Source organism: Phyllostomus hastatus, unplaced genomic scaffold (assembly GCF_019186645.2).
Source record: "Phyllostomus hastatus isolate PE091 unplaced genomic scaffold, TTU_PhHast_1.1 phas_contig_551, whole genome shotgun sequence".
NCBI classification, from domain to species: Eukaryota; Metazoa; Chordata; class Mammalia; order Chiroptera; family Phyllostomidae; genus Phyllostomus; species Phyllostomus hastatus.
Window position 1 is genome coordinate 4032885 of NW_025333909.1, and position 22152 is coordinate 4055036.

The 22152-nt window shown below is 42.5% G+C and overlaps 1 protein-coding gene across 1 annotated transcript in view; it reads right to left on the minus strand.

Moving 5' to 3' along the window:
- MSN (moesin) overlaps positions 1 to 22152 on the minus strand; it is a 68216-nt gene that overhangs the window by 12879 nt on the left and 33185 nt on the right. Inside the window, exons 2-4 of the mRNA XM_045847406.1 lie at positions 14028 to 14111; positions 3553 to 3648; positions 1346 to 1620 (exon numbers count right to left, since the gene is read on the minus strand). Of these exons, the coding sequence (XP_045703362.1) occupies positions 1346 to 1620; positions 3553 to 3648; positions 14028 to 14111 (455 nt within the window). The remainder of the gene's footprint in view (positions 1 to 1345; positions 1621 to 3552; positions 3649 to 14027; positions 14112 to 22152) is intronic.

Sequence of the window (22152 nt, forward strand, 5' to 3'; positions counted from 1 at the left end):
CAAACTGCATGGGTTAAGGAAAGCCCACTTATCTCTCTAAGGTGTTGATGCAAAGAGGTTGTAGAATCGGCTCACAGAGGTTAAACTGAAAGCAGACTTAAATTATAGCAGGAGGTATTACTTAGACATACGGGACTGCCTGAGAGGTAGGAAAGATACAAGAATGAGTGACCAAGCAAAACAATGGTAACACCTTCCTTTACACCTTTAACCAGAAAATCCAGTAATGCCATGGTGCCCAAGTAAAGCAGTAGTGCAACAAGAGTCTGTTCTGACTTGTGTGGCTAAGAGTAGGGATAGGCCTCAAAGAGGCATGCATACTTTCCTCTAGATCTTTGTGGAACCAACAGTTTGTGTCTGTGAGAATATTGCTCAGGGATGAAATTATAGCTTGGGGCTAGAGAACAGAACTGAGCCCAAATGGCTTTGGGAAAAACTAACAGGCTCAACCTCTCAGATCCAGATCATACACAAGGCTTTTTTCAAATATGCCATGTCAGACATCATGACAGCGACTCAGGTAGAGTCCCAGGGCACAACTACTATCCCCAATACTTTCAGGTCAGTTGTGCATATGCCACAGCTCCAATGGGACAGACGCTCCTAGAATGAAGCAGAAGTTTTCCTTTCAATAAAAAAAAAGCTTATGAAAATGGCCATTGAATACAGTGGCAAAAAAAACTAGGGTTAAAAAAATCAAGAGACTAGGGTTCCAGGTCTGGCTCTGCCCCAAATGAGCTGTGAGGTATCAAGCAAGTCAGTGAGAACACCTCTGCACCTCTGTTTCTCCTTAGCCAGGAAATAAGAATAATGCCTGCCTTATTCATTTTGTTGTTGTGATGCTAAAACACAAATAATGAGTGTTTTAGAGCGTTCACCTTTGAAGTTTACAAAAGTAGAAAGCTCTGGCCACTGATTACCATTATTAAAAGACTGTTTGAGCTACCCTTGTCCCTGGATTGCATATTTCTGTCCCTCCCCTGTGAACCTCTGATATAAGAAATCTAAGTCAGTACAAAGTGTTAAGGAAAATGGAACCAGGGAGAATAGAAAAATCAATCATCTCTGATTCTCAATATAAGAATTTGTTTCCAGGGTAATGAAGTTCTATAATCAGAAAAACAGAGGGTGGGGCAGGAGGGAAATTTTTTATTGTGAGAGCCCAGGAAACAACAACAGGGTGTGGTGCCATGTGCGAATGTGCCTCTCTGACTACCATAACAACATGGTCTTCAGACAGACCCTAGTGGGAAGGAACATATCTGGCAGCCCCTGTGTAATAGGAATTGATCAGCCTTGGGCCACAGGCCCTCTGGCCAGGGAAGACAGCCAGGTGCAATCTTACCTCTGTGGAAGCAACTTGTCCCCTGCCAAGTAACCAGACTTGTGAACTTCCTTATTGAAGTCGCCATACTTGGACTGGACAGCATAGGAGGCCAGCAGCACAGCAGTCTCAGGTGGGCAGTAAATATCATCATTGAGAATGCCCTCCTTCACTTGAAGGAAGAACAGGCGCTGTGTGATATCCTGGATCAATTCCTCAGATACATCCTCAGGGTAGAACTTGGCCCGGAACTTGAAGAGCAGGGGGCTTTCCTTCCGCACATCCTGGGCAGTCACCTAGGAGCAGCAAGGAGTTATGGGTTCTCAAAAAATAGGAGTTTTGGGTGGGAGAGTGGCTGTAGGGTGGGGAAAAGACACTGAAAGTTCAACAACTTGGGTAATTGCAAAGAGCCAGGGGGCAACTCTCCTAGTAATTCAGAAAAGAGACATATTATTTTCATTGGGGACTCAATCCCATGTTCACAATTGCTCTCTGCTGAGCAATTGTTCTTGAAAGTAAGATGGTCACAAGCCCCCAAATCACTATCATCTGATAGTACAAGGTCTGTCCAGGAAAACTCCAGCCACTGTTAATATAACGAGAATAGTTTGCATGACATCGATGTAACCTGACAGCCAAGGAGAGTGGACTGGAATGTGCATGCATGAAAAATGACAACAATTTCACTGTACCAGTCAGTGCAAGCAATAGATGCCATTGAGTTAGCATGTGTACTGTGTGGCTGTCACATTTAAAATGACTGAGCAAGCGGAGCAAAGAATCTGCATCAAATTTTCTATTAAGGTTGAAAATTCCTCTGTGGAAAATATTTGGATGATTCAGAAAGCCACAGCTATGGGCAACTGGCAATTGGTAGCTTCATCACAACAATGTGCCTGCTCATGCATCATACCACATGCAGTTTTTTAGAGAAACGTGAAATCACCCAGGTGATTCAGCCCCACTACAGCCCAGATTTGGCGCCCTGCAACTTCTGGCTTTTCCCAAAACTAAAATCAGCTTCGAAAGGCAAGATATTTCAGACAGTTGATGGGATTCAGGAAAATACCATGGGGCAGCTGATGGCGATTGGGAAAACTGTGAGGTCTCAAGATGCCTCCTTTGAAGGGGACTGAGGTGTCGTTGGCATATGTACAATGTTTCCTGTATCTGTCTCTTCATCAATAAATGTCTCCTTTTCATAGTACATTGTACATACCTGGATGTACAATGACTGGATACATCCAGGATGACTGGATACCTTGTGGACACACCTCATATAGCCTGCAAATTCTAAGTGGAGGCTTAAAACAGGTTCTCCTTTAAGGCTCCCCCAACTCCAAAAATTAGCAAAGTAAAGACCAGGATGCATGACTAAAGCCTGGGAATTGACTAGGTGAGCAAACAAACTAGGTTGCCTTTTAAAGCCTGAAATTGGCTCCTAACAGTTCCACATTTCTCCAGCAAAAGTCTCCAGTCTTTGGGAAAACAAGATTGCCAGCCAGAAGGTGAGACACCTATCCTCTAGACACAATCAGCAAAATAAGCTACAGGAAAGAATGGAAACCTCCAAGGTCAAAGGCAGCCAGTTTGAGGGTATTGAGATGAAGTACTGCCATGTTCCAGCATGGCAGTTACTTCACTTGGAAGTTACTTCCAGCTACTTGGAAGTGGAGAGCTTAAATTGACCTATACTCAAGTCCTCGCATTTGGAAATCAATTGAGATAGAAAATGAAGAAAGAACATATGTATTGGATTCAAGCATCAGTTCACAGGTTGGGAAAGAAAGGTGATAAGATTATGAGATCTTTGAAATTCCAGTTCAAGAGTATGTGACTCTTTTTAACAAATTTCCTAAAGCCCTTGAATTTTGAAAAAAAAAAAAAAAAAAAAAAAAGGATACCAAGGTTCTCTGCCTGAAGAACCAAAAGCTATGGTGTAAAATAAGTCAAAGTTGAAGACAGAGCTCCCAGTAGGAATGGAAAGATATGTTCCTCCTAGGACCCTGATCATTTTTGTTGTGAGAAGTCAAAGTGGAAACAGTACAAGAGCTTTGCTTTGGCTGAGTCCTCTACCCTTATTTTGATCTAGTGGTCAACAAATGGCCCAGTGAAAAACACAGCCTTAGGTGCCTTGGATTTGCCAGCTAGCACATGTTACCCGCCCCCTGTGAGCAAGAACTGGAAAAGGAATGAATTCCAAACCCAAGAGTGGGGTAAGCAGTTACCTTCTTATTGAGTTTCAGCCAAGTGGAGAAACCCTTAGTGTCCTGGTATTGCAGACCAAAGAACCAAACTTCCCTCAGGCCAATCGTTTTCACCACCTGAAAGAGAAAACACAAAACAACCACTGATTGAATAGCTAGCCTGTGCCAGGCACAGAGGACACAAATGTGGAGCCTACTTTGTCCCTGACCTTAAATGACATAAGGTGCCCAGGGTCTGGAAAGAAAATACACTTGAACAGCAGTCAAGAAGTGATGTCAGCATCTCTTTGCACAAAGTATTTCTGAGGTAGGGAATGGATCTGTTATTTTTGAGCACTACCACACACCAATAACTTTGTATCTATTATCTCCTTTAAGTTTCATAACAGCCCTATGATATAATTACAATTAGGCCCGTTTTACAGATAGTGAAAGTAAGGTTCAGAAAAGTAGAGGTTCAGTTAGTCAGTAGCAGAGTCAGATCTGTTTGACTCCAAACATTCAAATCTAGTGCTTTCTGCCACTTCCCTTCCTCTATTATGCCAAGCAGCTTCCCAACCCCAAGATGAATTAAACGCTGAAGGTAGAGATTGCTGGCTTAACTCCTGCATCTTGTTCCCCTGGGTTGTTCTTCTATCTTTAGCAACTAAAAATAATGCCCACAACATTCAGATTGAGTCCCATTTACAGTGCCCCAAGAAAGAATGTTTGAGGAGACAGAGCAAGGACTGGGTATCTACATCCCCCAAAGCTGTGCTGTGTCTGGGGGCTGAGATGTTTCTTTCCAGCCCTAATTAGAGCCCAGTCATGATTTCTGTCACCAATCACTCAGTTTAAAAGTGGGAATGAGGGTGGAAACAGAGCGAGTACCTCAGTGTAGTAGCTGAGGGCCCCCCTGATGTTCTGGGCCTCTTAGCTGAGCAGTGGGAAGGAAAGGGGGGCTGGCCAGGAGAAGATAGATGGGATCTGTTTTCCAGTCCCTTACATTAGCATGTTAATAGTTCTGGCCAAAGGCTGAAACCCAGCATGCCTACCACAAGGGATGAAGGCAATGAAGCTGAGCCACATCCTAATGAGGCCATGCTGGCATCATGTAGTTTTCTTTATCTTCTATTTTTTGGGGGTGGGGTTAGGGCAGGGGAGGAGTGGAAGGCAGTAGAGGTGTAGGGGTGAGATGAAAAAATTTACCTGGAGATAGAAACAGGGAACAAGGACACAGTGTTACTGACATCCTTCCCTGTGAATATAGCACTATCTCCCCTCAAAATGCACAGACACACACACCCCTCTACTGTATCCACAAAGTTTCTACTGTGCTTCCAAAGCCAGGATCTCAGAACTTACAATCTAGAGCTTCAGGGACCCCAAAGAAAAAGTAATATATATATATATATTAGGTACCTATTATATATGCCAAGTAGTGAACACTGAAATACCCTGAGACAGCTATTATATTTCCATTTTATAAATGAGGAAGCTGAGGTTTAGAGAGGCAATCTTTCTAAATCCATTGACCCTAGACTAGAATGCTGACATGCTGACTCCAAAACGTTTACCCTTTCCTCTCTAGCATGCTTTCTCCTAATGCCAAAGGCTCATAGGAGCTTAGGAGCCCTAGCATTCTCAACTGACTAACTGCTATGTCTCATTTTTAGTCCAGATATCCCAGAAAGGTAATGAAATTTGACCATCTATCTCTCCCACTAGGCTCCCTCAACAACCACTTTGGGGAGAAGCCACTTTCCCAAGTCATCAACCTTCACTGCTCCCTGGGGCAGTAAAGACTGATGACCTTACCTTTCATATCTTAAAGCAGGTGTCAGGGAACCTGAAAGTCTCACTTCTGTCTCCAGTTTGCTTTGTGATCTCAAGGCAGTACATTTCCCCTCTGAACCTCAGCTTCCCCATCTACTACAAGTGGTGTGGCATAAATTGCCTCTTTCTTCTCTCAAGCTTTATCACTCTATTAATTAGGTTTTTGTAAATAATTAAGAAATGCAATCCCATTTCCCATCTACCTCTTGCTGACTTAGGTAACCAGGAGCATGTTTAGAAAAGATAAACTGGGTGTGGGGATGTAAGGAAAGATCAAAAGACTTCCATGATTCAATGGCAAGGTGAATCCCTGAGTCTAAGTCAATAAGCATTAAGAACTGCTAGCAGGTTTTATATGGAGAATACATAATGTTAATGTTGAAATGTGATATTGGCTATTTTTTTTTTGCAGAAGATAGAGGATGAGTGTATAGACAGGAAAGCTTGTTTAAAGCATCTCTTATCTCACCCTAGGTATAAAATAGGGACCAACTAACAGTTCTAATGGTTTTACACAGGGTTGCAGATGGATAGTGTGTCCAGATACAATCAGTAAGCAGAAGTATGTTCCAGTACAGAAAGAAACCCAGCAACGATGCTGAAGATCAACAAAGAGGGCCAGGGTACTGGGCCATAGAGTGAGGGTAGAACAAACTGGGAACAGAGCTGGTAGAGCATCAACTGGCCCTTACCTGTGTCAACAGCTCCATTGTAGAGGCTCAGAGACCCCAGAGCTAAAAAGTACAACAGGCACAGACTGCACAACTGGTCCCACAGGTCCCAGGAGTGAGCTCTTGAGCCTCTTTTGCACCAGATTTTCTGGTTCACTAGTGAGATTGGTAAAAATGTGATGAGAGGAGGATTATGGGTGCCAAAATAGTTCCAGGATCTGGAGTATCTCTGAGGAAAACTTGGACCAAGTAATAGCTAAAGTGCTACCCCCAAAAAATAGATTTCAGAATCAGTAGGGAATTTTAATCTCTCTAAGCATGGTGTCTTCTCTTATGAACACAGAGAAATCATATAAATTTTCCACTCCCTTAGGCTCCAGTGCTTGCAAAGATGAGCAATGTCTCTCACCCTACTGAAGTCCCAAAGTAAGGAAGTAAGGGTGTGTGTAGGAGGAGGAAATATGGTCTGAAAGCAGAAGTGAGACTGAAAAAGAACAAAGGATACAACAGATGACCCCTGGACCCTAGACTATAAGGAAACCTCAAGTCTTGGAAAAGAGGCCAAGCATTGCTTGCTTCCAGTTTTCCTTCCAGGTGAGACATCCACTCCAGAGGCAGGAGAAACCTCATTTTCTACTGGAAGTGCTTATCTAGATCCTAGTTCCAGGAACAGCATCTGTGGCTCCAGTAACTAGGATCCTATCCTTCTATTTTGAGAAATGGCTCCACCCCTGAGGAAAAAAAAATCTTTCTTGGCTCCCTTTGACCCCAGACAGCCAGCTCATCTGGCCTGAGCTAGTAGTTCTCAAAGCTGCCATGGAAGAAATCCCTAACCAGCATAAAACAATGGATACATATACCCAAGGGCCACAAGGAGGGAGCAAGGGTGGGGGGGCGGTAATACAAGTAGATGACTGCAAGCCAAAATTTCTTTGAAGCCACAGGTTTAGTCTTAATCATTTGTGCAAATTTTACATTCTACAAAATTTTAAATCATTATAGTTAAATAATGAAATAGCATCTACAAGTCAAACTGATGCTCCAAGATACTAAATCTCATTCATTCCACAGCTCTGTGCACCTCCTAGAACTGCCACATACACCTAGAGGGACTATAGCTTCAGTTTGTAAGACACTGGCTGTGGATTCTATTCAGTCCCACAATACAAACCCACAAAACAGGCTATGGAACACTATAGAATCCAAGCAGCACAAACTTGAAAACTGAGACCCAGTGAGGAAAAAAGATTTGCCTCTGAGAAAATCCTCCCTAATTATCAAAAGCATCTGGATGTAAGAAAGAACCCTCTTTTGCTTCTCTTTTGATGTAAAGCCTGCCCATATCTGAAGTCTGCGGAGGGAAGGAGAGATCAGGTCAATTGTGGAGTCCAGAGCACCCCCTCCCTATACACCCTATGAATCTATCTGAGTAAACAAATTAGTGATGTAATCTGCCACTTCAGAAGCCCAGAAAAAGATCAGAAAGCAGGGCTGGAGCCCCAAGAAGAAAAGTGGGTGAGAAATTATGTGCAAAACTGTGTCAATGCCCAAATACCTGAGGCCCACTGAGATCCCATTGTAGGCTTGGGAGCAGCTACATCAGCTACCCACCTAAAAGTAAATCAATGTGCAACAGTAAAGTTCCAGGAGGGGATGCCACCATTGCTACTTCTGCTACTCCACACTGCCTGTGTTCAAGTGGCCACCTGCTATATAACATAGAGCTCAACTACAGTTCTAAGTTTAGGGACCAAACTTGCATCTACTCATAATGGGAACAGGCAAAGAAAAGGTAGGTCACAAGAGGACACAGCTGACAAAAGCAAGCTGGAAATGGTATAAGGTTTGGTTCAAGGTCGATACTATTTCCTAGCTATCTGACCTTAAACAGATACTTTTTCCCTCTCAAAGCCTCAGTTCATCTATAAGATGGAGACACAACAATTATAATAATAGATATGAGTTATTTCATAAAATCAAATGCAAGAAAATGAAGAAAGGGCTGCTGCCTTCAATGCAGAGTCCACAAATATTAAGGATTTTACTGAGCTAGAAAAGCTTCCCTATTTCTCATGGCTCCCTTTATCTGAACTTCCAAAGCAATTTCCACCTACTTGTTTAGCCCTTAATAAGAACCAACATTAAAATGCTTGCTATGTACCAGGTACTTTACTTATTTTGAGATTAATTAAGACCACAAAAATGTCTGAGATTAGTATAATTACCATTTTATTGAGGAAAGTAAAGTCCTAAGAGGTTAAATGAGCCATCCAAGTTTGCACAGCTAAATAGAGCAGGGATTTTCAACCAGTGTGCCACAAGAATTTTTAAGACATGCAATACCTGACTATTTAGTCAGGGGCACTGACCTCTTTCCCCTTAGATTGTCAAATAAAAAAATGAGAATAGCCAACATGACAATAGCTGTTAGTGTGAATGTATCAAAATTATACTTATTATAACTATTTTTTTGTCACGTAGGCAAAAACATTTTTTGCAGTGGTACAGAATTTTAGTAATTAGTTTATGTGTGCCATGAGATGAAAAGGTTGAAAATCACTGACATAGAGGGACAGAATTTGAACCCAAGGGCAACATCAAATCCCATGCTCTATATACCACCTCTATACACAACCTGAGCTTCAAAGGCATTTTTTTTTCTTTCTATCTGGAAGAGTTGCATGTACTTTCCTTAAGGACAAAGATAGTATCTGATGGACCTAGAGATCTTCCCTGGGGCACAGTAGACCTTCAGTCAATATTGAATCAGTTAATGAATAGATGAATTAATGGATACTCTGAGATTTCATCTCCTTTCTACAGCTCAAAACCTTGAAGAAAGGAGGCAGGTGAAATTACACTAGAGATACAGCTATAGCCTCTGGCTGGAGAGGAGCCAAGCAAAGGTTTTTCAAAGAGGAATTCATTATGGTGGCACTGCCCCCTAGTGTCACCTAGGTACTCAAGAGCCCTGGGAAGAACCTCAGGCTTTTGAAGTGGAGGTGAAAACAGTGTTACAAAACATGTTCTCTCCCCTCCCTACCTGTGAGGACACTGACAAGAAACAAAGGTAAAATGGAGGAACTAGGGGCCTCAATCCCGTTTCCCACCAGTCCTTGGGCCTCCTCAAGCTATGGCTTCCCGTTGTTGCCTGTTATTTATTGCTGGTACCAACGAGAGTGTTTCCTCTCCAGTTGGCTTCCTCTCTGGTCATCAGCCAGATAATTGCTAGGTTTTTGGATGGCCCCAAAGCTTTTGTCAACTCCCCCAAAGGAATCCAGCTCCTTCCCAGCTACATCAGGAAGGCCTCCTTGAATGGTAAGTCTCAAAGGCCAGACAGAATGAACTTCCTCCCTTATGCCTCAACAATTTAGTTGGAGAGATTATAGCCCCCAATAGCCTATGAACATATCCTTCTGTGGATTCCTGTCCTTGGCCCCAAAAGTGCCAGATGTTCAATTCCTTCTCTGAGTTCAAATCTTTTTCCTTGTAGTTTTAACCTATGGGGTCCCAGCTCTACCCCTTTCGATTTCACAGAACAACTGCACTCTCCTTGCTAAGGCAGCCTCTCAGAGATTCCAACACAGAGAACACATCTCCTCTTTTTTTTTTATTTGTTAAATTTATTTTCGAGAGAGAGAAACATTGATTTGTTGTTCCACATATTTATGCATTCATTGGTTGATTCTTATATGTACCCTGACTGGGCATTGAACCAGAACCTTGTGTCATGTTGGGATGATGCTCTAACCAACTGAGCTATCTGGCCAGGGCACATCTCGTCTTGTGTGTTCTCCAAGCCAAACAGCCTTATTCACTCTAAACAGAGTAGTACAGCAGGGAAAAGCTTTATTTTTGGAACTCCATATCACAACTTACTAACTACATAACCTAAACTGTGTTCTTTCACCTCTCATAGAAAGGATCTTTGTGAGAATTAAAGCACTTGCCCAGGGCTACTCCATAATAGATACTCAATAAATGATATTTCTCAAAATGACCAGTCTTCATGATGGGAAGTCATGAACTTCCTGGTTTTCTCCCTTTCCTTTCCTCCACCAATGAAAGATGAAAGTTTCTCAAGGGCTTTCTTTGGGAAGCGGTAACTTTCAGAACTAGCATACCAATCTGGCCAGAGATCCCTACCATCTAGGCTTCCCTCAGAACCACACCCACAGTACGCAAACCAAACCAACACTAACAAAGAATGACTAGGCATTGGGACTTTTCGAAATTAATAAACTTCTTTGTTCAAGGATTTTTCTGCCCCGGGCTTTAAATTATGCCTTCCTCACCCTCCATAGCTATCCCCCTCCAATGCAAATGAACAAAGCCCCCAGTGTTGAGTACAGGGGATGGCGTCATTTGTCTTGAAAAGAGTAGGGTGTAAATCAGGGCTCTGGGAAGGAGTCTGGGTAGAGTTCGAAGAAGCCTCTGGTTCCCTGCTGCACCATAAAACCCACAATGGCTGATACTCCCCTCTATAGCTGCTGCCCAGAGTGACATTGCTTTATGAAGCAAAGGGTCAAATAGCCTTTGGAGTATACAGACAGTCTCCCTTTAGTCCCAGAGACATTAAGAAGCCTGTCCAGTAAGAGATGTCCTGCATGCCAGGTATTCTTTCCCTCCCTCACACATATGCCAACTGCTAATCATACTCAAGTGAGGCATTTCTTTCTTTTTTATAGAAGGGAGTCATATGAACTCAAAACAGTGGATTTAGAAATGAGAAAGGGATGCAGAATGCAGAAACAAATGCTGGAGATAAATTTTTGAAAGATAGCCATAAATGGCAATAAGTAGAGACTTGACTTGGGGTGGTGAACACAATACAGTGTACAGATGATGCGTTGTAGAATTATGCACCTGAAACCTGTATAATTTTGTTAACCAGTGTCACCCCAATAAATTCAATAGGCAGAAAGATAACCAGACTTGAGAGATCAATTAGACATTGTACAGATGGGCAAACTGAGGCCCCAAAAAGAAAAAGGCTTGTATAAGGTACCAGGAGAGTTATCAGTACAAGCAGCCCTAGGGCCCAAGATTTCTAACTTTCTATCCAGTGCCCTTTCAAGTTTACCAGGCTGTTCCTTTAAAAGCTCTCCAATTAAAACCTGCATACAAGCCCTGACTGGTGTGGCTCAATGGGTTGAGTGTAAACTCATCAACTGAAAGGTCACAGCTAGATTCCCCGTCAGTGCACGTGCCTGGGTTGTAGGCCAGGTTCCTGGCTGGGGACGTGCAAGAGGGCAACCTATTGATGTTTCTCTTGCACATTAATGGTTCTGTCCCTTTCTTTCTCCCTCCCTTCCCCTCTCTCTAAAAATAAATAAAATCTTTTTAAAAATAAATAAATAAAAAATTTAAAAAAAATAATAAAATGCAACCTGCATACAAAGGGAGAATGCAAAGCCTTAATATAATCAAAATGCACTCATTCTAGGCTAGCACTGTAATCACCTGTGAGCTATGTGAATGTTAGCATAGTACTTTAATGTAGTAAATGTGTGTTTAAATGTTCCTCTAACTAGTTTGTACTTTCACAAATTAAATATTAATGATTACCCTTCACTATTACAAACAAAAACTCCAGAGAAAAGCAAGTTCCAGCTAAAATCAAAGTTGGATACTCTGAGGATCTTCAAGCCTATCTCCCAACTCTATCTGTTTAACAAGACAAGAAGTATCATGGCATTTGGGTGCTATCATTTATTACATTTCTACTATATGCTGGATGCTTCACATAACACTTGCTTCCTTATTTGTATTTTCTCATTGTCTTTCTCACCTATTTCTAATTTATCTTTTTGAATTTTATGTATCCTTATAAACCACTATAACAAGTTTTTTAGGGGGTAACAAGTGATAAATAATATACTCATTCATAACCTCACAAAAAGCCTTTGAGATAGGCATTACACCAACTTTTTTTAAATGAAAATGCCAAACAGGAGAGGTTCAACGATTTTCATAAGGCCTAGCTAGGAAAATGAAGATTCTGTATCCTCATCTGTAAAATGGGGCCAGCACTAATTTCCACACTCAAAGGACTTTGTGACAGTCAAATGATAGGGTACACAAAATGCCTGTCACAGTACCTAGCATACAGTAAGTCTTGGACAAATGTTAACTCTCATCTGTATTAGGCATAAACAGTTTGCTCAGTCTACCATGTGATATCAGGGACCTGGAGGGGTATGCCCTACCAAGCTTTCCTCAGATATCTAATTATCCCTTTCTTCCTTTTACAGGGAGACCTGAATAGAAAACAGCCCTACCCTGGCTGGTGTGGCTCAGTGGACTGAATGTTGGCCTATGAAGTGAAAGGTTGCCAGTTAGATTCCCAGTTAGGTCATGTGCCTGGGTTGGGGGCACTGGTGTGAGAGGCAACTGGTTGATGATGTATCTCTCACACACTGATGTTTCTCTCCCTCTCTATCTCCCTTCTGTCCTTTCTCTCTAAGAAAATAGATAAATAAATAAAATCTTTAAAAAAGAAATAAAACAGCCCCTTACCATCTCCATCCTCTCCATAATTATCTTCCCCCTCACCAGTCAGGAGTATTTGCAGGAATAGAATTATTTCATTTGAATATAACCTCTTTTGTCTTTCTTCCTTACCCTTCCCAATTTTAGGGAAGCTCTCAGACTGTAGAGGCACTCTGAGGGCAAAGAAAAAAGGAAAGCAAGAGTGCCTGGAAAATTCATCAAGGTAATATGTGGTCCTAACATCCTGGACAATGTCAGAATAGCCCATGTGGAGGAATCCCAGCTACATTTTCACTTCTGAAATTCTGGTCACAGAAAGCATATCCCCTTTGCCCCTGGAGAGATTTTGAATGCTGAAAGATTCTGTGGCCCCCACCTGGCTATTCCATAGCACATCTCTTCTAATAATAATGACTTGCAGCAAAGGGATATACCATTTGGGTTGGAGATAGGAATGACCACATCAATATCATCTTCATGGCATGACTACAGGAGATGAAACACCCTCCTATTGAATTAATCATCCTCAGGGGTATCCTAAATCCTAATATTCCTTTGAGGGAGATGTACATAAAGTATACAACCTCAGGGACATTAAGTCAGTTTCTGTGTACTAGAAAACAATAACATACATGTGACAAAGGCCATGTGGTACAGTGACGAGAATGTGGAGTTTAAATCCCAGCCAAATACCAGCTAGATGAATTAAGTTCTTTAATTTCTGAGCCTTATCATTAAAATGGAGAAGAGATCGCTTACTTCTTTCAGAGTTCAGAGGAAGGCTCAGTAAGCTAACATTTCTATTTTTTTATTTTACTTTTAAATTACAGTTTACATTAAATATTATTCTGTATTAGTTCCAGGTACACAACATAGTGGTTATATAATCATATACTTTACAAAATGCTCCCCTGATATTTCCAGTACCCACCTGGCACCACACATAGTTATTACAGTACTACTGACTATATTCCCTATGCTGTACTTTATATCCCCATGACTATTTTGTGACTACTAATTTCTACTTCTTTTTAAGATTTTATTTATTACTTTTAGAGAGAGGGGAAGGGAGGAAGAGAGGGAGAGAAACAACAATGTGTGGCTGCCCCTCATGCATCCCCTACCGGGGACCTGGCCTGCAACCCAGTCATGTGCCCTGACTGGGAATCAAACCAGCGAGCCTTTGGTTTTCGGGCCAGTACTCAATCCACTGAGCCACACTAGCCAGGGTCAATTTCTACTTCTTCATCCCTTTGCCTTTTTCACCCAGCCCCCCAATCCTTTCTTTGTTTGGAGCATCTAGCATGGAATCATACCCAACTTGCTTCTCTTTTCTACCATGTTCATGACCAAGGACAGGATTAATCAGAGCCATCCAAGGCACAGGATGCCAAAGTTAAACTTTGCCTCCTTTGTCATTAAGACCTATCTTAGAGAAGCAAGTAGGAAAAGAATTTCCCAAGAAGTGGGCATTGGGAAAAGTGGAAGAGGCTAAGGGGCAATGAGTTTGTCCCTTACCTGGTCAAACAACTGCTTGCCGGTGGTGTTGGGCTGGATGGCAAACTCCAGCTCTGCGTCCATGGTGGTCACACGCACATTGATCTAGGATGAGATCAAAGGAAGCAAGTTAGTTGTCTGGCTCTGTGCTCAGCAGAGTCTGGGACAAGTGTCTCTGCCCAACCACAGAAGATAGAACTAGGATGTTAAGAACCTGAGCAACTTAGATATTGGTGGCACGGAAAGGAGAATATTGGAGTGAACAAACAATAACCCGGACTCGGTTTCCAACTAGCTTACTACTGAAGATAAAAAACACAGCAACAGAGCAATGCTTACCAAGGGGCAAACAAAATGAATGGAAATCAGCTCACTATCAAGAGGAAGAAAGTGCTGACTATACTTCTTCCAGGAAGCCTTCCCCACCTACTCCAGCCAGCCCTAAGCCCACAGTGTTCTGTCTCCACCTCTGATTTACAGCCTGGATTATCTGCAGCACTGGTCTTTGGAGAGCCAACTTAAGGACAGGATAAAGAACACTGGGTTCCAAGCCTAGTACTATAACTGGCACTATCTACAACCTTGGATGAGTCTTATTCCTTCCCTGAACCTTCGTTCCCCTCATCTGTTTCAGAGAAGGAATGGGGGTGCTGGGGTCAATTACACTAGGTGATAACTAAGGACCATTTTGGTACTGATGTCTACAGTTCTGTATACTAACTTGCATTATTAATGTTTCTTGTATCATGCCTCATTGGCCTCCTTAGGCACTAGCGAGGAAAGAAGCTTCAGCAGAAGTAGGTTGGGTATCATTGAAGTGCTACCAACGCCAAGTCAGCAGAGGAAAAAGGAACAGAGAGAGCCCTAGATCTTTAAAAAAGCAGGTAGCCACACACAAGATTTCATAGGCACTAACAAAAGTATCCTCTATCTTCATGAATAGATCCCCTAGCCCAAGTCAATTATAGCTGAAATTTCTTCAGTACAGATTTCTTCCTTTGGCTGAAAACTTGGTAGTTTCCAGGTGGTAACAGTAGTAATAGCAACAATAAGCAGTAGCTTTAATGTATGGAATCTTACTACTCAGTATGCACCACCCAATTTAATATCAAAACTCACCCTGTGAAGTAGAGGGTATCATCTCTACAGTGAGGGTGATGAAGTATATATCTGTCTAAAGTCACATCACTAGTTAAGTGAACACATGATGTGAATTTACATATAAGTCCAAACCTCAAATTTAAACCAATATGGTAACCATCTCTTACATCAAAGTGTAAAATGTCTTCCATTAAAAGAAATCAGCCCTGAGCTGTATGGCTCAATGGGTTCAATGTCGTTCTGCAAAACAAAAGTTTGCTTATTCAACTCCCAGTCAGGGCATATGGCTGGGTTGCTGCTTAGGTCCCCAGCTGGGGCACATACAAGAGGCAACCAATCAATGTTTCTCTCTCATATAGATGTTTCTCCCCCTCTCTTTCTCCCTCTCTTACCTTCTTGCTAAAAATAAATAAAATATTAAAAAAAAGAAATCAAAGTTTTTAAATTGTTGGAAATTTTACTTAAATAATCTATATGGTACAGACACAAGATGACTTGTTAAATGATCATACAAAATATTTATGAACAGTATTTCATGCCCAGGAAAAATACCTCAGTAATATTAAGTGAGGAAGAGTAAGCAACGAGATGATATGAGCTCAATTTTGTAAAAACTATGCATAGGGAGAAGATTAGAATCACATCCAAGTGTGTTAGGCTTAGTTTTGGGGTGGTGATCTTATGACTATATTTTACATTTTTTCTAGGATGTTCACATACTACTTATACTACTGGTGAGGAGACTAAGAATAGAATTGTCAAATATGAAAATCCCCATGGAATGGGTAAAACATTAAGCCTTATCAGTCTTTGACACCTCTGGGCCTTTCCTGAGTACAGGGGTCAGTTAGCGGGGAAGAGGAGGCCAGACAGCCATTTTGCTAGCGAAACAATTCCGATGAGGACCAGGCCTGGGGAACAACTTTGTAAATAAATCTCACCAGGGAGCCAGGGAGGAAATCTATTTCAGGATTGACAATGGGACAGGAAAAGCCCTGAAGGCAGGAACAAGTAAGGCAAGTACCCCAGTGGGAAGCAATGGACAAGGTTAGCTACCTAGACTTGGTGTTACTGGATTTAAACAGATATCTACTTCTTCACCCTCACCGTGGACTGGCTTTCTGCCAATCCAATGACCTCCATAGAATAGGGCCTCATCAAGTAGGGAGAATGAGGCCCAGTGGGCTAGAATTTGGCCTCAAATCACCCACCCTTGAGCTGGGTCAGGAGAGACTTCAAAACACCAGTGACTGAGGGAATAGGAAAAAGTGGAAAAGGGACAGTGGGTCTTTTAGTACCTTGGACTTCATTCTTACCTCAAGGTTACTACTGTCCTACTTAGAGTTACCACTCCAATACGCAAGACTCAGTGGATACACACAAGATGTTGACTAAATAAATAGTACTAAACAAGGGGATATAAGAGAAAGATATAGCATAGCACACAGATTTCAAAAGTGGTAACACTTTACATCTTGTGCCATGAACCCTTCTGGAAAGTCTGGTGAAATCTATGGATTCCTCCTCAGAATATTAAAGATGCATAAAATAAAGTAGATAAAAAGAAGCCAATTATATTGAAGTAGTTATCAGAATTTAATATGTACTCCTTTATTATCATTTTAAATAATTACCTAACACTGGGTCTTATTAGTTATTACCATCTTAATTTCAACATTGTGTTGAGCATAAATAATATTCTGAGATATCTATACTAACTAAATTGTGATATAAAAGTATCTTTGACTTCCATTGGTGACAAAGTCACAGATATTGCCATTACTACTTCCTTTTTTTAAACTATATTCATTATTGGAAAAGGGGTTAAATTTAGTAAGAGTGAAAACCAATACGTAATTTTCCTCCATCCAGTTGTATCCTTCAGACTTTTAATTAAATCTACAGATCCCATGGAGGTCCAAGGATTCCAGGTTAGGGAGCTTCCTATAAATTTCAGTTCACCGAATATTAATGGAACACTGTGTTTAAGGAACTATGGTGAGAATAGAGTTGTAGGACCAATCCCTGACCACAAGGCACTTACTGAGTAACAGAAAATTGTATAAAGGAGAGACATCCTGCCCTGGCTGGTGTGGCTCAGTGGACTGAGTGCGGCCCTACACACTGGAAGGTTGCTGGTTCGATTCCCCACTGGGGCACATGCCTGGGTTGCAGGCCAGGTCACGCAAAGGGCAACTAATTTCCCCCACACGTCGATATTTCTTCCTCTCTCTCTCTCCCTCCCTTCCTCTCTTTCTAAAAATAAAGGAATAAAATCTTTTTTTTAATAAGAGAGATATCCTAAGAAGTGCCATAGTAGAACAGAAAAAGCCTTCTGTGAAAATGAAACAAAAATACAGTTCAGCCTAGTTGGTGTAGCTCAGTGGATTGAGTGCAGACTGCAAACCAAAGGGTCGCTGGTTTGATTCCCAGTCAGGGCACATGCCTGGGTTGCAGGCCAGGTCCCCAGTGGGGGCCATGTGAAAGGCAACCACACATTGATATTTCTCTCTCTCTTTCTCCCTCCCTTCCCCTCTCTAAAAATAAATAAATAAAATCTTTAAGAAAACACAATTCAGTGGTATTTGCACTGGTCTCTAAGTATAAGCTGGACTTTGAAAAAAGGAGTCTGTGGGACTAGGGGTAAGACCACTCAAATGTCCTAGGTAGCGAGATGTATGATGGCCCACAAGGGACAGCAATGAAGAAGCAAGCATGCAAGCCTACTCCAGGATGAATAAGGCCAGCAAAGTGAAGAGTGGGCAAGAAGCTGAGTAAGTGGAGGGCCTTGAAGACTATGCTAGAAAGCTTGGCCTTAATCCTGTCAGCAATGGACAGCCAGCTTGGAGGTCCTGAGCAGGGTGGGGCAGAATGTGAACAGGGCTTTTTGGAAGAACGTACCCAGGAAGGAAACTGAGGAAAGGGATGGGATTCCAGGGCCACATTCCACAGCCTAGGAGTTCCCTTTAATTCACGCTATTAGGAAGATTTTTCAAAGGATGTCAATCACAGGTTATGTCAATTTAGCATCTTTGGGGCTTAGCCCACAGGCCCAAATATTGAATTCAAATATTCATTACAGAAAAGGGATTAAGAAGTACAAATTGGGAGTTATAAAACAGTCACAGGGATATAAAGTACAACACAGAGAATAAAGTCAATAATACTGTAATAACTGTATTATAATAATTGTATGTATGGTGCCAGGTGGGTATTAGACTTACTGGGGAGTTTACCTGTAAGTTACATTAATGTCTAACCACTATGCAGTAAACCTGAAATTAATATAATACTGAAAGTCAATTGTAATTGAAAAATAAATAAATAATAATAAAAAGAAATGCATCTTAAATAAATCAATTAATAGAAAAGCATCCAGCCTATGTTAGGAATAAATATGTCAGAGAGTCTACTGTTGTCCACATGTCCTCCCTCAGAACAAGGGCTCTTCTAAAGTTCTCAGCAGAGAACTAATTCTGAAGATGTCCAGCTGAAACCAAGCTGGAACCTACTTCCCCAGAATCCCTGCTTAGGGTTTCTGCCATTCCACTGTGGCTGCTTCTCCAGGGAGGGCAGTATGAGGTTTCTTGAATTTCACTGTGGAGACAAATAATCTTACATTAAAAAAAATAGAAAGAGGGCCTGTGGATTGAGCACCAGCCTGCAAACCAAAGAGCTGCTGGTTCAATTCCCAGTCGAGGACACATGCCTGGGTTGCAGGCCAGGTCCCCAGTAGAGGGTGCTCAAGAGGCAACCTTACATTGATGTTTCCCTCTCTCTCTCTGCCTTCCCCTCTATAAAAATAAATAAAATCTTAAAAAGTAAAAAAGTAGAAAGAAAAGCAAACACAAAGGGACTTCTATTCTTGCCACCACTTAACTCAGAAGAAAATGTGAGTCATGAGGTCAGGGTCATGCATCCGTGCTCCTCATTTTCTGTGTGTTGGTGGTAGAGAGGAGTAGGATAATAACATAACTTAAACCTAAAGGTGACAGATAGAACAGAAGTCTTGATCAAAGAAGATCTCTTGGTCTCCATTAGACTAATCTGGGACCCAAGTGTGTAAGATGAGCTGCAAGCCACACAGGGCCCACTAGATTCTGACCCTACTGCAGGGGTGTCAAACTCATTTTCACCAGGGGCCACATCAGCCTCGAGGTTGCCTTAATAATTCAGCCCTCGCGGCTGAAATAATTTTAGGACTGTATAAATGTAACTATTCCTTAACTGTTAAGGAGTTGGAATTACATTTGGCCCCTTGAAGGCAACTGCGAGGCTGATGTGGCCCCTGGTAAAAATGAGTTTGACACCCCTGCCCTAGTGAGTACCTACTAACCTTTTGAACGCAGCCTCTGCAATCCTAAGAAGAAGAGGGTAATCAAGTTTGGGAGGTAAAAGCCTGAAAATAAAGCCTCTGAAGTCAGAAGTTTTAAGCAGCCCCTCAGCTCCTTAAGAGTAGAGGAGCTAGACTGGGTGGGGCAGCATTTCAAGATGGTTCCCATCACGAAACTTAATCCCTGCCTAAGCCTGTCCCAGAAGATTTAGGCACAGACAGAGTTGGTGTGGACTGTCTCTGGAGAACATTAAGGGTTTAAGGAACAAAAAATAAAGTCTGGGTGTGGTCATAGGGGTGTCACCCTCCCAAACACACTTAGCCCTCCTACCCCCAGCCCAAGAACAATAAATCCAGTGTTATTTATTAAACAATTGAACAAAGACACTTCCCACACCAAGCCCTTCACTGGACTAACAAGTCCATCACAGTGACCTGCCATCTAAAGTTCTCAACAAACTGGGATCTCTTCTGTGTCCCCAGTTGGATGGCCTAAGGAAAAAAAAAAATAACAAGGGCCCTGGCTGATGTGGATAAGCTGGCCGGCCGAGCACTGTCCCACAAACCAATACATTGCTGGTTTGATTCTTGCTTGGGGCACATGCCTGGGATGTGGGCCAGGTCCCTGGCTGGAGGTGTGCTAGAGGCAACCAATGTTTCTGTCTCACATCTGTTTCTCTCCCTCTTTTTCTCCCTCTCTTCCCCCCTCTGTAAAAATAAAATCTTTTTAAAAACCCAGGCCAGATGCTACCTTTTCCTTGACCTCAGGAGCTGGGGTACTTTGGTCCATGGGGCTGGACAGCTTCAAATAGTGGACTCTCTCTTTGCCTAGAGCTAGAAACCACCAAGTGAGCAGTAGCCAGGCCACAGTGAGAAGACAAGGGCAATGTGTTCCCTCTGAATAATGTGTTGCTCCTGAACATCAGGATGGCTCTTTCCTGGAGAGGAGTTTGGGTGAGAAAGAGATGAAAGCAGAGAGAGCTGAATAATCACAAGTAGCGTGCCTGAAGCACAGACCTGTAAGCCAGAGAGAATTGGCACTACTGGTGCCACTTCATGGGTGAGGAAGCTGAAATACATACAGGCAGTTGACATAAGAATGGAAATGAGCACTTACTGAATACCAACTATGTGCCAAGCCCCATCACCCACTGTTTCACTTAACATCACTGAAACCACATGTATTCAACCAGCAAGTAGTGAATATGGGTTTTCTGGACATTCCTGGAGCTCTTTTCATGACCCCACCCACCTGTATGACCATTCTGATTTCCTGCTGTCTTCAGACACCACCTTGGCAACTAATTTGGCCAAGGCTCAAACACTTTGACACAGGACCCCTGGCACATCTGGGAAGCACTGCTTGCGAAGGCCAACTCACCAGAGCACAGCTTATGAGTCAGTCAGTTGAGTCTGAGCTAAATGACCTCACCACCCCCCCCATCTGCTACCTCCCCAAACTCCATTAGGGCCCACCCGTTCTGGGCTTTCAGTGGAGCTACTGGTATGAAGAAAGCAAAGGTAAGTGAGGGAGGGGGAACAGAGGTAGGACAAGCCTTACTAGGGAAATCCCAAAACTTCAGTCTCTTCACTGGACAAAGAGTAGTCACCACAGTGTTATCCAAACTGCCTATCCCAATTATTTAGGCTGCAGCACCCACCATTTCCTGCTACCAGGACTGGAGTGAGAGCAGGGCAAGGCCTAGTCTGTCTTGCCTCTTGGGATGACAGCACTGCCTCAAGCAGCTGTTTTCCATAAGGAGGAAAACAAGGGTTGCTTTGAATCTCTAGCCTAGGAGACATTCTCTTTCCCTCCCTCTCCTCCTCCTCCACTGACTCACTCAATTCTCAGCAACTCAGCCTCTTCCTTTTGACTTGGAAGTGGTACCTGGAATAACAGTCCTGTCCTGACCTCTTCCTACCAATTTCCAAACCGTTACAATTAACAAGACCTGCCTGGGGTTAACCCTTCCTAGGCCTGTGCCTTTTCTCAGTAGTTTCTAGAAAAGAGAACCACACCCAACCCAACGCACACTCATACTTGAACAGGTCAGCAATAACTTTAACCACTCCAACTGCTGCAAAGGGTATGGGAGACAAGGGCCCCCTTTCACTTGCTTTAGCTTAGTTCTGCCCTCTAAAAACTCTCCAACAACCATTTCAACTGTCAAACAATGGCAGTTGGACACTGTTACTCCTCTCGTTAGCACATATTTAAGGGAGCAACCCCAAACATAACTAATCCCTCTTACCAGTTATAACATAGCTATGTTGTCACTATGGGAAAAGAGCTCACAGTAGAAGCCAAAGCTGAAAAGGTCAGAAACAGTGAGATTACTTTAGCAAGCTGTAGCTTCCCCGGTAACCCAGACTTAATTACACAGCCTTTAGCTCAATCTCAGACCAATGTAAGATTCCCTTCTTCTCCACATGAAGGTCAGGAAGGAAACTAGCTCCTCATCATTTGTGTCTAACTCCAATACTTACTTTCAAAATCAGCTCAGCCAAACCATACCGCAGGAACAAACAACATCTACTCCATTACTTCCCATTCTAGCTCATCTTTCTGTCCTAGGCATGGGGGCTGCCCCACCACCTCCTTAGCAAGTCATTGCTCCTCTTTACACTTTTTCAAGGTTTCAATCCACTCATCCTAGACTCTCATCTGGCTCCTCCACAATAATAATACCCCTCTGAATTTCTCATCCCTAT